Genomic DNA, 15873 nt, shown 5'->3' on the forward strand with positions numbered 1-15873 from the left:
AATCTCTCCGATGTTTTGACAAAGTTTTAAGATCCTTTGAGCGAGGGCTAATTAAGGAACCTAGTTGGTTTAAGAAGTTTACGTGGATTTTCAATAGAGTCTTGTTAACATGTACCCTTATAAGATATACCAAAATAGAAATTCAACATTTAATGATACAAGAAATTTAATGTTTCAAAAGTTAAAATACACAAATTAGTGCACCCGGTACACTAGTTAAACACATAAATAAGGAAATTTTGTCTTGAAACTCGTGCATTCAATGCATTGAAAGTGTAAAAAGTTATTTTTATCAACATTAACTTTATGTTTTATTTCTATTTTTGGTATGCTTAACAAGTGCACCGGGTGCACTGTTTAACATGACCCTTTTTTTTTTTTCTTCTTTCAAATACTTGAACCAAAAGAAGATGATGAAGAACATGATGAACATTGCACATAAATTCCAAAGCATGTGTGGGCACACTAAACTTTAGGTTCGATTCGCCCCATCGGTTTATGTAAACCGGATGCAAATGGGTTCATCGACATACTTTGAAACCTTGACATAGATACTTTGAAACCTTGACATGGATTGCACGCACATATCAAACATATCAATCAATGATAGTTTACAAAATAAAGTTCCTTCATTGATTCTTGTGCACTAGAGAAAAAAAGAAATTATTCTGAGATATTTTAGACAGAATTTAGACTCATGTGAACATGAATCTGTTGATTTTCTGATTTATTTGGATGATTTTTCTGCCTCATGAGTATCTCTATTTATAGAGAAATTTGTATCTTTTGGGGAAGAAAAATAACTCTTGAAGAGTTTCTACAATGACTTTTGAGAACCAAGTGATACAATGTATCAAACTAATGGTGTTAATTCAACCATTGTAGCATTCCAAAAATATATTTTGGAAATTCTCTCACAGATTCATCATTAACCTCTAGTGCGTGAAATTGGGTTGTTGTGCAAATATACACAGTATATTGCAACAAGTAATAAGAAAAAGTATCGATCCCACATTTCTTAAGGGAGTTTTATCTCATTCATTTTACAATTAGATCTAAGCTTATTAGGAAAAAGGTAACCAAACATCATTTTGAGTAACAACAATTAAGTAAAAGAAATGATTAAAAAGGGTTTTGAAATCAAGAGTAAAGAGTAGTTGGAGCTATGATCCATTTAACGGCAATTGATGTTATGTGAGTGATAAGTGTTGTCAAAACTACTGTGAGCAAGTTTAGCTAGCGGTGTATGTCTACAACGTTAGATATAAAATGACGGTTAAGGCGATTCTTATGTCTAGGTTCACACTTAATTCGTTTTAGTTCAAATTAGCAGGCTTCATTCTCACTATGGCCTTAAGGCTTATGTCTAAGTCCATTAAGAAAGAGTTATGTGTCCATAGTCTATCATATTAATCCTCTAGATCCATTCATTGCTAGATGTCTCATAACAACAAACTTGCATTTAAATCTAAGGTGATCAAGCTAAGATAAAAACATATAGAGTTGATTCAAGAGAATTAAAGTAGCATAAACAAACACACATCACTTCACAAGATTAACATCAATATCAATTAAACTTTACATAATTTCAACTATTAGAGATTTAGCTCATATTGAGCTGAGAGTAACCGATACAACCATAGAAGAAGATTCATACAACGTGGTGAAATATAAACTTCCAGACGACGGCGGTGAGACACCGGTTGTCAGATCTCAGAGTTGCGTCTTCTCTTCACTCCAAAGGGAACGGCTGCGCTTGATAGTACTAAGCAATGTGATATGAATTCTTCGACACTAGATGGATACCAAAATTAGGTCAAGAGGCCACTTTTTATAAGCATCATCATTGAGAATTAGGCCTTGTTAATGAGTGGAGAAAGTGCAACCCAATAACCAAAGAATATTCCCCAAGTTGTCAATACAATGATAGTACTGTACTACACTAGAAAATAGCTAGGCTGTCTTTCTTCCACTATGCACCTGCGCGTTCTTCCTTTCAACTCCGACGTGGCTAAGTTTGACTCACGCTTTGACTCCAGTCATCAAATTGTACGGACTCAGGATGTCTTGACTCTGATTATCATTCATTAGCTCTGAGGCGTTCTTCAACTTTACACAGTGGTCTGTCTTGACTTCTTTTGTCAATAGAACTAGTCTTTTTTCACAGAGGATTACATAAAAGCCTAAATACATCACTAGACTCGAAAACATAATAAAATGACTATAAAACAACTGTAAATCACTGTCTGATCAAGTAATAATCAAAGTAGTAGGGGCAACTAACATCACCTAAAGTGAGTTATCAACCTCTTTATAATTTTGCTCAATAGTAAAATGACAAGTTAATAACATGATTATGAATCCTATCCACATTATTTTCAAAAGCAAATTTAAAAGAGGAACTATTTCCTCCGTTTTTGGTACACATATATGGGGAATCAAAGTTCGAATTTTGGTATACATATTTATTAATTTTAATTGTGAAATTTTAGTAACTAAATTTTTGAGTTTTTCCAAACGATTCATCATAAAAAAATAATTATTGACCACTTGAGCTTAATAATTTAGTTGACAACTTTTAAAATAATATATGTTAACTTTTTAAAAACAAAACCGGATCACCCAATTATTCTTTCTTTTCACAACTTGATATACATGTTCTAGTCTTTGTAATGTTTAATCAGTATAAACCTGTAGTAATATAATGTATATATTTATCAGTAAATAAATATCGGATATAATTAATTAACATTAATAATAGATATTCCTAGTCGTCATTTTTTTTTCTTCTTCTTTTGGTATATCATAGATGGGTGATTTATAGTCAACTAGTTTAACTTACCCGTGCGATTGCACAGGTTAATGTTCAATGGAAAATATAAATTATTAAAATTTTATTATTTTGTGATTTTTTAATTATTTTTTTATTTAATGTAATTTATTTAAATATAAAAAATAATACTTTTTTAGTGATTTTAAAAGGGAAGCAGGGTGGAGAGTGATCTTTCACTCCCATGTTATTTTTTTTGCTAGTCGCAACTCTAACTTTTTTTATTATTTAATCATTTAAAATAATTATTGTGTTAAATTTATATATAGTTACATCGATAATTCAACTAATAAAAAATTTCCATAAAAATATTTAAAAAACAATTGGGGAAAAAGACAAATTAATTTCCTTGATTTTACGAAGTTAAATTTATGTTCCTGAACTATCATTTCAACTATTATTTACATATGATAAAATTATATAATCATGTAAAATTCTATCAAAAGTTCGTGTAAATTAAATATTCATTCCCCGTATGTTGTAAAATAATCGTGTGAAATATTCATTCTCCGTAAATTGTCAGAAATTAGAATAAAGATCGAAATAGGAAGAACATCGAAATTGTAAATATGATTTAATATTAATTTTATAATAATTATCTGATTAGTTAAGTCTGTGTTTGTAAAAAAAAATAATAATGATTATCTGATTGATAAATTATAGGACAAAATGATCTTGTTTCCAATTTTTTTTTTGTAGAGTCTTGTTTCAAACTTTAATAGTAATTAATCATATTAATAATTAATTGGGATTGGTTTAATTAAATATATTTCAAAAATTAGAGGATTAATAATTAAAACTTTCCATATTTAATGTTTCAGTTGAATCAAGACATGAATATAGACATTGTTCATATAAAATAATCTGGTCAATAAATTATTTGATTTATTCTATATTTGATTTTTTTTAAGAAATTTACAATAATGTGCATGAATATCTATTTTTTGGTGGAGCACATTAATGTAAATTAACCGACAATAAATAATTAAAAAAAATCTAAATTGGAAATAACGATTTTTGCCAAATAAAGTAGATGAAGTCCAACTTTAGAATTTGATTTATAATGATAATCGTCATATTGCCAAATATTTGACTTTATAAAAATTAATATAGTACATGAATTCATGCTAATTGAAAAGGTTGTGAGAAAATGGCATCTCAACAAATGTTTATAGAGAACATCCGAATCATTTTGAGGAGGAATAAAAATTATATAAGAAGTGATGATTAGTGTTTTTTCTCGTGAGATCTTGAAATTGAACCCCAAACTATAAATATTGGCTAAATTACAAAATACAGTCATTAAACCTAAAACTACAAATCGTTCTATATAATAGACATAATTAAATTATTGAAATCTAGCATCGAATTTCTTGTTGCATGAAAAATTATGCTTGTAATTGTTCCATCTAAAATAACGACTATGTCGTTAGGATCATGGATCAATATGGATTTAACGCATAAAAAATCACCTGAATGACATGGAAAAAAAAATTAGATCATGAGAAAAAAATATGAAAGAAAATAAAGAAGAATAAAAGAAAGAATGAATGATGGGAGAAAGTTGGAAAAAATGTATCAGAAGAGTTGTTTATATTTATACTGAGATGTGGAATACAATATTAATTAACATTCCTTAATTTGTCATTTTGGTTCCTAGCTACCATGATATAATTAGTAACAGAGTATTAAAACAATTAAATAGAAAATGTGTAATAATTAAGGCAATTGTGAGAATGGTGGTAGTGATTGATTAATAATATAAGATCAAATTAATTAAGAAGATAAGATCGAAATCAAAATCAACCAAAATTGGATATGTAAACCTTAAGGAGTTTTAACCAAACGACACATAAGCAAATGTGGTCTTAGAAGATGCCATGTAAGATTAGAAAAAAATTGGTTGATCAAGAGAATGCCATGTATGAAAGTTTCCATGAGAAAAAACTCCTAAACATATAAATAATAGATTTAGGTCTATATTCATCCATCCAAATAGTTTACTCCATCCAAATAGGCCGAGTAGGAAACATTATCAATTTAGTTTACTCCAATTGGTGTAACAATCTTTTAGTTTGCCTTCAAAACATTTAAGGAGGTTGTTTTTTGAATAGTAAGGATTGGGTATCCCTTGTACTTCTCATAGTTTAATTTTTGCTTATAAAAAAAAATCCATCCAAATAGTTTTATCTTTCTATTTTAGTTAAATAAGGTGGTTTCCACATATTTTTATTGTTTCTTTCGTATTTTCTGTGATTTCAACGTCCAATAGTGTGACATTGTTTATTTTGATTTCCCGTTATAGTGTAATGTATTTTGTTTTTCCGTTTTGGTGTGGCGTTTATTTTAATTTTAGGTTGAATGATTAAGTTCGGTCTAGTGCAAATTCAATTAATGATTTTGACGTCATCAACACTACATATACGAAGACATGAATATTCTGAACACCTCAATATAGTCAAATATAAAAGGCTTGTGCAATTTATCATTTTATGCTATTAACATGGATTGATGCTGTGAGTTTATTCATAGATTCATTTATATTTTTTTAGTTATTTTGAATTTGTATTACATTGATCTGTCTATCAATTTGAATAAATGAATATTGTTTATTTAATTAAAAAAACAAATACTCCTATAAACAATATATATATATATATATATATATATATATATATATATATATATATATATATATATATATATATATATATACACACACACATACACATACAACATGAACAATAATAGTTTATATGTCAAACTCGGACAACATTAGAATGGTACTAATTGGGGCGGTAAACTAAGTAGTATTTATTAAATTTATTTCTTAAGTACCAACATCATAACTTACAAGAAAACTATACACTTATAAATAAGAAAAATGCTAAACAGTGCCCCGGGGCACTGATTAAACATTTTAAAATAGAAATTCTGCTTCGTAATACTGTATTCAATACCTCAAAAGTATCAAAAGTTGTCTTTTCAATATTTATTTTATTTTTTATTTCTTTTTTTAGTATGTTTAACAAGTGTTCCGAAAACACCGTTTAGCATGACCCTATAAATAATATAGAGTTGTTCTCATGAGCTTAGTTCAACTTTCATTTTTATGCTTATTCTCACATAGGCACAAAAACAAACGGCAATGTATAACAAAAGGAGGAGTGTGACATATATTTTTATCACAATCATCCCTAGTATAGCAGAACAATTTATCTGTTATGTCAAATAAAAATAAAAGAATGTTATTAGTAAAAAGAAATAACGATTATACATATATGATAAAAAAATAAATTAAAATAGGTGTATAAAACAACTTACTGCTAGATACAAGAACAATTAGAGAAAGAAAAATCATCAATGCGTGCACGAATTTAAAAATTCCAGCCATAATTTCTTCTTTACATATAATAAATAGAAAATTGATTGACCACTTTATAAATAAAACTCGTCCACTTTAAAAAATATTTCATAAATTAATTAATAATTATTGTAAGTACGTATCTTTTAGGCATGTCAATGTGTTGCGTATATATTTTTAACTTACTCAATTGACCAATTAACCTTAGTAAAATCTCAGATGAAACTTTTGATAATCATCAAAGGTCATTTTTATTTATTTATTGAAGTTTCATTATGTATGGAGTAGTGTATATTTTTCTTTCTGTTTTGGTCTTTCAAGACCAATTTTTTTTTAAAAGATGAAAAAAATAGTTGTAGATGAAATGCCCATGACGTCCCATTTGGTGAAACCTATAACTAACCTATATTTTAGTAAAATTGCTAATAAATTAAAATCTGAAGAGCACATGTATATAAATATTAGATACCATACTGAAGAAATGAAATTGAAAATGTTTACGTATATATCAAGTTTATCTAGACGTAGTTCCTTTAATACTTAATAGTACGTTTTAAATGCAGGATGATGAAAGTTTACTAAGAATCAAAATGTGAGGTCATACATATTCATACATGAAAAAATATGAATCAATTGAAAGAAGTTACATCTTGCAAGTCTAAGTGAATATAGATTTACCTATTTTATTAGGATGTTAACTTGCTGATAGTATCGTTAGTTGGTTCAATGGTGATAGACACTGAACTGGTAGGAAGGACCACAATTCGATCCATACAACTGCAATTAGGAGGGGGCTGAAATCACTTGATATCATCAGAACTGATCTTTGAACCAGATTAAACTTGTAGTGAAAGCCAAGAAAATAATAATAATAATAATAATAATAATAATAATAATAATAATAATAATAATAATAATAATAATAATAATAATAATTAGTATCATCACTACATTTAAATTTAAGTAAAAAAAAAGAAAAAAATATCACTACTAGTTGGAGAAAATTGTGCTGATATATTTTTTCATCATTGTTTTCTAGTTTTATAATTTGTCTTGTTGAAGAGCATTGTCATACATAATCATATTACTTTATTAAATATTTTTCTACTGGTAACTCAAGCAGTGGCGGAACCAGGAAAAAAAATTAGGGGGGCCGCTAAAAAAATTATAATGTAAAAATTTAAGTAATGAAAAACACAAATTTGATCGTAAAAAAATAAATTGTATACCATGAATAATATTCTACGCGTGTCAAGTGATTTGATATTATCAATCATTTACTTTTATTTGAAAAAAGTTGGGTTGAAATTGTCCATTATTTGTATTGATATATATATATATATATATATATATATATATATATATATATATATATATATATATATATTATTTGAAATCATGTTTTTAAAAAATCTTGGGTGTTAAACATGATTTTTTTTTTTTAAATGAAAAAAGCACAAAAAATGAAAAATTGGGGTCGCAAGGAGTAGATCTCGCGACCTTAGTACAAAGTTTTATTTTTATAAAAACATTAAAGGTATTATAGTAATTTTTCATTTTTTCGGGGGTGACCGTGGCCCACCCCAGCCACCCCCTGGTTCCGCCACTGAACTCAGGGATTAGTGATTACTATGATATTTGCATTAGAGATTTGCCATAACTGAAAATAAGATACCTTGAATTGACCCTACTACATGATTTTAATGGGATAGCATTTAAATAACTACAGAACGATTGAGAGCAAGATCTTTTATTGAGCTTAATTGAATGGTCAAACTCATCACAGTTAATAAAAACAAAATCCCAATTATATAATTCATCACGTTGCCTAGATATGGATAGTACTCACACGGGTATGAGTACGATATTTTTATAAAAAACTAATATAGGTGTATGACCATATATTAAAATACGGGTATCTACCTCGTATGTACTTATACTCTTTTTCCGTGAATCATAAGTACTAGCTCTTGTAAAAAAATAAAAAAAGAATAAAAGTAGAGTAGCAGTGATTAGATAGATTTGTGGTTACGAAAAGAAGCAAAAGTGTCGGAGATGGATGTGAGTAGCAATAGCAACGGAGAAGAAGATAACTCAAAGAAAGGATTGGAAGGAACTGGTTTAGTTTTACCCATTAATCGTCACTCCAATTTGAAAAGTGCTTCCTCCGATCACGACTTCACCCAAATCCTCACACACATCAAATCCTCCAAAATTCCCGTAAGCAAAACAACCAACCATTCTCCTATGTTTTCACTTCATCGTTTTTTTATAATTATTTTGTATGCGATTTTTGTGTATTTGATTATTCTGTTACATTATTGTTTGCAGGCTGTTATCAATTATGGTGCCTCATGGTATGTTACTACTACTTTTCCTTCACATTTGTCTGATTTAAATTATTGAACACCAGGTGTTTGATGTTTGAACTCTTAGAAGTTAGAATATGTGATTCCACTGAAATGTCTCAATTGAACCAACTCAGTTTCTGGTTGAAATTTTGTTACATATACATGATTTTTTTTTAATAGCAAATTTTATTAACAAACCTCACACCATTGTTACATATACAACCGTATCAGCACCCAAAAACCGCACCAAAAACACCAAGCAGGAACACTAGCGATTGAAGCATATGTCCGGATCCCACGACCACTCATAATAAACACACAGAGAGATATGCAACCTATCCTATCCGCACTCCACCTCAACGAGAGAACTTTTGCCGACTCCACCAACTCAAAAGGATCCATAACAACATTATTGAAAATATGGTTATTCCGAGCTTTCCAAATTGACCAAATCACCGAGTGCCACACCAATTGGAATCCTTTTCTAGACTCTTTACTCCGTGCCGAATCACTCAAGCAATCAAAAAGTTGAAAAATGTTCGGCAGCATCACAATAACCCCAAGCCACTTAAAAATCTTGTACCACACACGAAGTGCCACCTTACAATGAAGAAATAAATGATTTGAAGACTCACAAATATCACCGCACCAAACACAAAATCCACCACTATCTCTAGGGACACAGTCATAAAGAACACCCATGCACAATAAGGTTATCCTTTGTAGGGACACAGTCATAAAGAAGACGCCAAGAAAAAGCAACTACCTTCAAGGGAGCCGGACTATCCCAAATGTTACTAAAGATCTAGTATCATGTTTTAAAATTTAGTTTGTTTGGATTTGGATGAATGAAGTTGAACATTATACATACCATTTTTTTAAGAAACTCAATTTAACAGTATAGGAGAAATTGTGGTTTTTTTTTTTTGAATCAAGGAGAAATTGTGGTTCGGATAGTGTTAAATGATTTTTTTTTTACTTTTTTTTCAGGTGTGGCGTTTGTAGCAAAATTCTACCTGCATTCTGTAGACTGAGCAACAAATTTCCAAAGCTTAACTTTATATATGCAGATATTGATGAATGCCCGGAAACAACTCAACACATTCGATACACTCCGACGTTCCAGTTTTTCCGGGATGGTGAAAAGGTAGATGAAATGTATGGTACTGGAGAAGAGAGGCTGCATGATCGCCTGTGGTTGCACTCCTGATGATATATGCTAAGATGTAGACATTCTGTTTTCAATTTCTCAATTTATGTAATATTGGCAATGGCAATTGGCATTTGCCTATCATCAACAATTGAATGTGTTTCAGGCTGAAATCTAATTATTGAATGACTACATTTGAAACTACTGCTGTAGGAAAGCTGATAAACAATTTCATAAATTGACTCCGATGAAAAAAATGATAACATCAAATCAATAACATCCCGAGTTTACACCAATAACACACAAGTTTGGTTGCGAAACAATCAATAGAAAGACAAAAGACAGGAAAATACAACCCTTAACAGTAATGAAATTTAAATGAAGTGGTAAAACCAAAAACAACCAAGGTAGCTAATGCCGCATACTCCTATTGTGCTAACAAGTCCAACTATGAGACATGACATCGTCATTTCTATTTCCTTTTCTCATCCAATCTCTGAAACATATCTAGGCAATGAAGCTCCTTTATTTTCTTTCCACCCAAAATCTGAAAGATGGCTACGATGATAACCACCTGTATAAAAGCTACGGTGGCATGTTAATTCAAGCCTTGGGCTTGAGTATCTTGACAGTCTCCCAGGTAAAATCAGGATCATCACGTCCAAAATGGCCATAAGCAGCAGTCTTTTGGTACCTGAATTTTCCACCTCTTTTGAGGTCAAGATTGTTGGAAATCATTCCTGGCCTGAAGTCAAAACTCTCCTTAATCAGAACCAAGATGTCCTTGTCTGGAATCTTTCCTGTTTTGTATGTGTCAACAAATACAGAAAGTGGCTCTGGGACTCCAATTGCATAAGAAACTTGCACAATACAACGTCTTGCAAGCCCTGAAGCTACCACACTTTTGGCTGCTTGCCTAACAATATAAGCACCACTTCTGTCGACCTTGGTTGGGTCCTTGCCAGAGAAGGCACCTCCACCATGAGCACCCCAACCGCCATAGGTGTCAATAATGATCTTCCTACCAGTGAGTCCTGCATCTCCATGAGGTCCACCAATCACAAACCGACCAGAGGGATTGAGATGGAAAATAGTCTTATCATCAAGGTATTTAGCTGGGATAACAGGTTTTATCACGTGCTCTTTTAAATCCGCAGCAATTTTTTCATTTGTGACAGTTTCATCGTGCTGAGTAGAGATGAGGACAGTGTGTACACGGATTGGAATCATGGCTCCATTATCATTCTGATACTCAACTGTCACTTGGGTTTTACCATCAGGTCTAAGCCATGGGCATGTTTTGTTCTTTCTGACTTCAGTGAGCTTTGCACCAAGTTTAGTAGCAAGCACATGAGTGAGTGGCATTAGCTCAGGTGTTTCATCTGTGGCATAGCCAAACATGTGGCCTTGGTCACCAGCACCAATTTCCTCTGGTTTTTTGGTCAAGTGACCATGAACTCCCTGAGCAATATCAGGACTCTGTTGTTCAATGTTGACTAGAACTTTGCAGTGATCAGCATCAAGACCAACATCAGCTGATACAAATCCAATTCCTCTACAAGTGTCTCTAACTATCTTCTCATAGTCCACCTTAGCTTGGGTTGTGATCTCACCAAAGACCATAACCATGTTAGTCTTTGTACATGTCTCACAGGCCACCTTACTTTCTGGGTCTTGCTCTAAACATGCATCAAGGATGGCATCTGAAACCTGATCACACAGCTTATCGGGGTGACCTTCGTTTACAGATTCTGAGGTGAAGAGGAAGGTTTCCATTTCTGGTTTAAAAGAAGGGAAAAAAAAGGCATGAGAAAAAAATGCATGGTAAGATGTCATATAATATGAATCTGACATGAAGCTAACAATCTTGATTTTATGACAAGTACTATAAATTGACCAAACAGCATTTATTCAATTTTCATTACAGCTGCTATAGATTTTAATTGAATTATTATCAGTACTTTAGAAAGGAGTTTGTGTCCTCACATATAATTACAATCAGCTACATTAATGTCATGCAAGGCTGATGAATGGTGAAGACAAAATGATTAATGTTTTAGTACTAAACAGTACAAGTGAAATGAAAGATAACAAAATTTATTTTATTTTCTCTTTTTCATAAAAATATACTCCAAAGTATTAATAGTATTAAATGAAAAGAATAGAGCAACATTGGCAGATTGATTTTTCCTATGTAAAATCATTGAATTTGAATGCAGATCCGTAAACCAAGTAAAAAAACAGTTTGCGTCTATTGGTAGATCCATAGCTGAATCTTCATGATAGTGAATGAGATAAAAAAGAAGTGTTATGATTGTGGAAAATCAGGAGCGGATTCTCTCCCGGTTGAATTTTAACTGAGAGAGTATCCAGTATACATCCACACCTTTTAATTCTCCGAAATCAACATGCGGTATAAAAAATGGATCGATTCGATTTCACTGCACACATAGTAACACGGAAGAGGATCCCTTTCCATGGAAAGTCGGTCCTATATACAAAATCTACTTCAGGTTTCTTTGCCAAACAAATAAATCTAAAACTAACACAATGCCAATGTTTCTATTATCATTCATTCATTCATATAGAATCAACATTTTCTAATTATTTACCACAAATCCAAACAATAACATAAAAAAAAGAATCACAAATATGAACAAAATACAATAAAACAGAGAACAAACAAGTCTATAATATAGATCTACTAGTTCTACTTCTACTTCTACATGAACAATAATAATATGCAGTATACATACATTATACATAAATATTAGATAAATTTATCAAAAGATAGATCAAATAACAGATCCAAATCGAGAAAACTGCAATAATTTCACATACATTATAGAAATTATCATGTACGTATAACTAATGCAAGAAGCTAGATCTAAAACGAAGATGCAAAAAAAGCAAGGCATTGTAGAATTGGATTGAAGATCTGATAAGTACAGAAATGGTAAAAGAATCGATTGAATTTGGAATAGAGTTACGTACCAAATGTGTGGTGCTTAGAGTGAGAAGGTAGAAGAAGAAGAAGAACCGCAAGTTGTTTGTTAGTTGTAACAGAAAATGTGAGAGAGAGAGGAAGGGAAATAGAAAGGTAGTGCGTTCTATTTATAGGAACGGATGTGCATTCAGAAATTTGACGAATGACTCGCTCTTGATTTCATAAATGTACATCAATCATTTCCATTCGGATTCATCATCATTTTGTACATCAGGTTGACAAAGTACCGTAAATGTAAAAGTAAATAAGAATGATCCCAGAGTTTAGCTTAATTGGTACAGATATTGCACTATATGTGCAACAGTCGGAGTTCGAACCCCGACACTCCGTTTATTCACTTTTAAATAGATTTTCTAGTCATTAAGTTATTTGACAAAAAAAAAAAAAATGAACAAATTTAACCAAAACATTTAAGTCAAATGGTTAATGAGTTTTCTAATTTATATATGTTTTACTGATAATTAAATATATACACAAAAAAAATGTATGTTTTTTTCTAATTTAATTTGTGTACACCAATAATATAAAATTATTTTACACGTAGCAAACTTATAAAAGTTGATGTAATTTCATTGAATACAAATATGAAAAATTATACCATCGGTGCATAGTAATTTTTATTTTTTGAACGACAAATATATTAATAATCCGATCTCTGCACAAGATGAACAAAGCCCGGTAAATAAGAAATACATAATAAACACAAAAAATAAAACCCCGCTTAATCAAACCCTTCCTCCTAATTCCATAATCACGAACAAAACTCCGCCTAATCAAGGTATTCCTCCTAATTCCATGATCAGGAGGGCACAACCAGATTCCAGGCCAGCATGCCAACCCAACCCAAAAAGTTCTCGCTAGAGACATGGTAATTAATTTTATTTTATTTTTGGATACAAAATGTATGCTTTTCGTACGAAGTATATACAGTCAAACAAAAAAAAAAGTATAAAACATTAAAACGTACTTGTTGCTAGTATAGGTGCCAACGTAAGTTTGTTTTTGGAAAGGACCCAACTTCAGTCAGTTAGGAGCCAAATTTGATTTGGTAACGAATACATCAAACCTAATTCATTTACCTATAAAATATGGAAAATGTTTGTTATGGCGAAATTTTCCTCAGAAATGCTTGTTGAGGTGTTACTGGATTTATAGGTGTTTAAGTTTTAATTTAGAAATTTTTTTTTCCTACCCCAACATTTAACCCTTTACCCCTACAAACAAATCAATATTCTCATTTTATCCCTTCCAAAAATTTTAAAAATTAATTTTAAACATTTAGCCACAGTTAAATCGTGGCTAAGGAAGATTTTTCGGAACACTTTTCACTAAGTTTTCCGGTAATAAGTGTAAACCGAAATAGTTGAAAAAAAGTTTTCTGGTAAACATTAGCCACGGTTTAACCGTGGCAAAAATTGGGATCTGAAAATTTGTGCAGTATTTATCGACAAAGTAATTACTTTGATCAATGATATCTCTTTGCACAAAATCTTGCAATCTATCATTCTGATAATAATTATTATTATTAGGTTTTTGATGAATTTGAGCTAAAAGAGGTGGGGGAGGTAGCTTAAATATTTGACCGACATCAAAGTATCACCACCAACAACACCTTGTGGAAAATTAGGTGAAACCGAATGATAATGAAGCCTTTGTTTATGAACAAGTCCATGTCATTGTGTTCTTGGAGAACGAAAATTAACTTCATTAGGATAACATGCACCTTCAAGATTATAATCTCTAGACAATTCATGATTATGCTGATTATTATAAGAAGAAGTGTTTACATCATCTTCAACAAGTGGTCTTTCTAAATCACCACCAATAGAACCCTAAATCAATGAATAAACGATTTGGATCAGAGATTTTAGGATTATTAATTAGGTTAAAAAAATGATGATTAGGAAGAAGAGTAACGTGTGTATGTACCTGTTTGTTGTTGATGGAAAAGCGAAAACGAGAAGAGAACAAGAAGCGCCATGGTTTGAATTGAAAGAAGAGGATTACGAAGATGAGAAGAAGCATAAGGAGAAGAAGCACAGTCACAAGTGTTTTCTCTCTTCTTCGTCAGATTGAAAATGATTTTTTTTTTTATAAATACTGAATTTTACGATCCCCAGTTTTGCCACGCTTAAACCGTGGCTAATGCTTACCGGAACACTTTTTTCAACTGTTCCGGTTTGCACTTGTTATCGGAAAATTTAGTAACAGGTGTTCCGGAAAATCTTTCTTTAAATTCATTTTTTAAATTTTTTGGAAGGGGTAAAATGAGAATATTGATGTGTTTGTAGGAGTAAAGTGTTAAATGTTGGGGTAGAAAAAAAAATTTCTTTAATTTATTTCTTTTCGTTGTGATGTGTTTGAACGTGGTTTTGTGTACCAGTCAATTTAGCCACCATTCAAAAAAAAATATATATATACGATAGAGTGGATTGAAGATTTTTCAAACAAGCTACTTCGTTCATGTTTGATTTTTTTTCAACCATCTTCTCTTTAATAGTGTCAACGTGAAATCTCAATATGGGACTTTTAACAAATCTCAATTTTTATAAAGGTTATATTTACTATATCTCTAGCCAATGTGAGACTTCTGACAAATATCAATTCTTCTAATTAATGTAAAACTTAACTCATAATTAATAGATCTCAACAATGAGAAGTTCGGACGAGTCAGACACAGTTCCATACAAAAAAATTTAGAAACATCTATACAATAAATAAATAAATTAAATACATTAACTATTTTTCTTGGTAGATAGAAAAAATGATAAACCGTTAAAAATTCACGCACATAGAGGGACTGAGATTCATAGCGTCATTCCTAACAATTTCGACATTTTTTTAATATATGTACAGAGCTAGTATTGGAAACTTCTGCAAGGTAATCAATTATTTATTGGTGACTACTTCTCTACCCTCACATAAATTGAGGGTAGTTGCCCTGTGCTGATGTGGCACCAATGAAATTCATCCACATGTATTTAAGTTAAACATAATTAATTTTTTACCATAAATTATTTTGACTACTTTTATTTTCAATTAATTATATTTTATGTTACATAGTTTTCTTTAATTATATTTTAGACTATGTGTAAATATAATTAGAATTAATTTGATCATTGAATGCTTGTTTCTAAACGTTATATATTGATTCTAAAATATCAATGTTAT

At 30.8% G+C, this 15873-nt stretch overlaps 2 protein-coding genes across 2 annotated transcripts; one reads left to right on the forward strand and one right to left on the reverse strand.

The window, feature by feature from the left end:
- The first annotated feature begins 8152 nt into the window (after positions 1 to 8152).
- On the forward strand, positions 8153 to 9899 carry LOC123892881 (thioredoxin-like 3-3). Its single transcript, XM_045942761.1, has 3 exons — positions 8153 to 8414; positions 8526 to 8551; positions 9536 to 9899. Exons 1-3 carry the CDS (start codon positions 8250 to 8252, stop codon positions 9753 to 9755), a joined length of 411 nt encoding a protein of 136 aa, XP_045798717.1. The 5' UTR covers positions 8153 to 8249; the 3' UTR covers positions 9756 to 9899.
- A 4-nt stretch (positions 9900 to 9903) lies between these two features.
- On the reverse strand, positions 9904 to 14771 carry LOC123892880 (S-adenosylmethionine synthase 3). Its single transcript, XM_045942760.1, has 3 exons — positions 14632 to 14771; positions 12690 to 14534; positions 9904 to 11473 (listed from the first exon to the last, which is right to left on the reverse strand). Exon 3 carries the CDS (start codon positions 11469 to 11471, stop codon positions 10299 to 10301), a length of 1173 nt encoding a protein of 390 aa, XP_045798716.1. The 5' UTR covers positions 11472 to 11473; positions 12690 to 14534; positions 14632 to 14771; the 3' UTR covers positions 9904 to 10298.
- Between the last annotated feature and the right edge of the window lie 1102 nt (positions 14772 to 15873).

This window comes from Trifolium pratense, linkage group LG6, assembly GCF_020283565.1.
Source record: "Trifolium pratense cultivar HEN17-A07 linkage group LG6, ARS_RC_1.1, whole genome shotgun sequence".
Taxonomy (NCBI): Eukaryota; Viridiplantae; Streptophyta; class Magnoliopsida; order Fabales; family Fabaceae; genus Trifolium; species Trifolium pratense.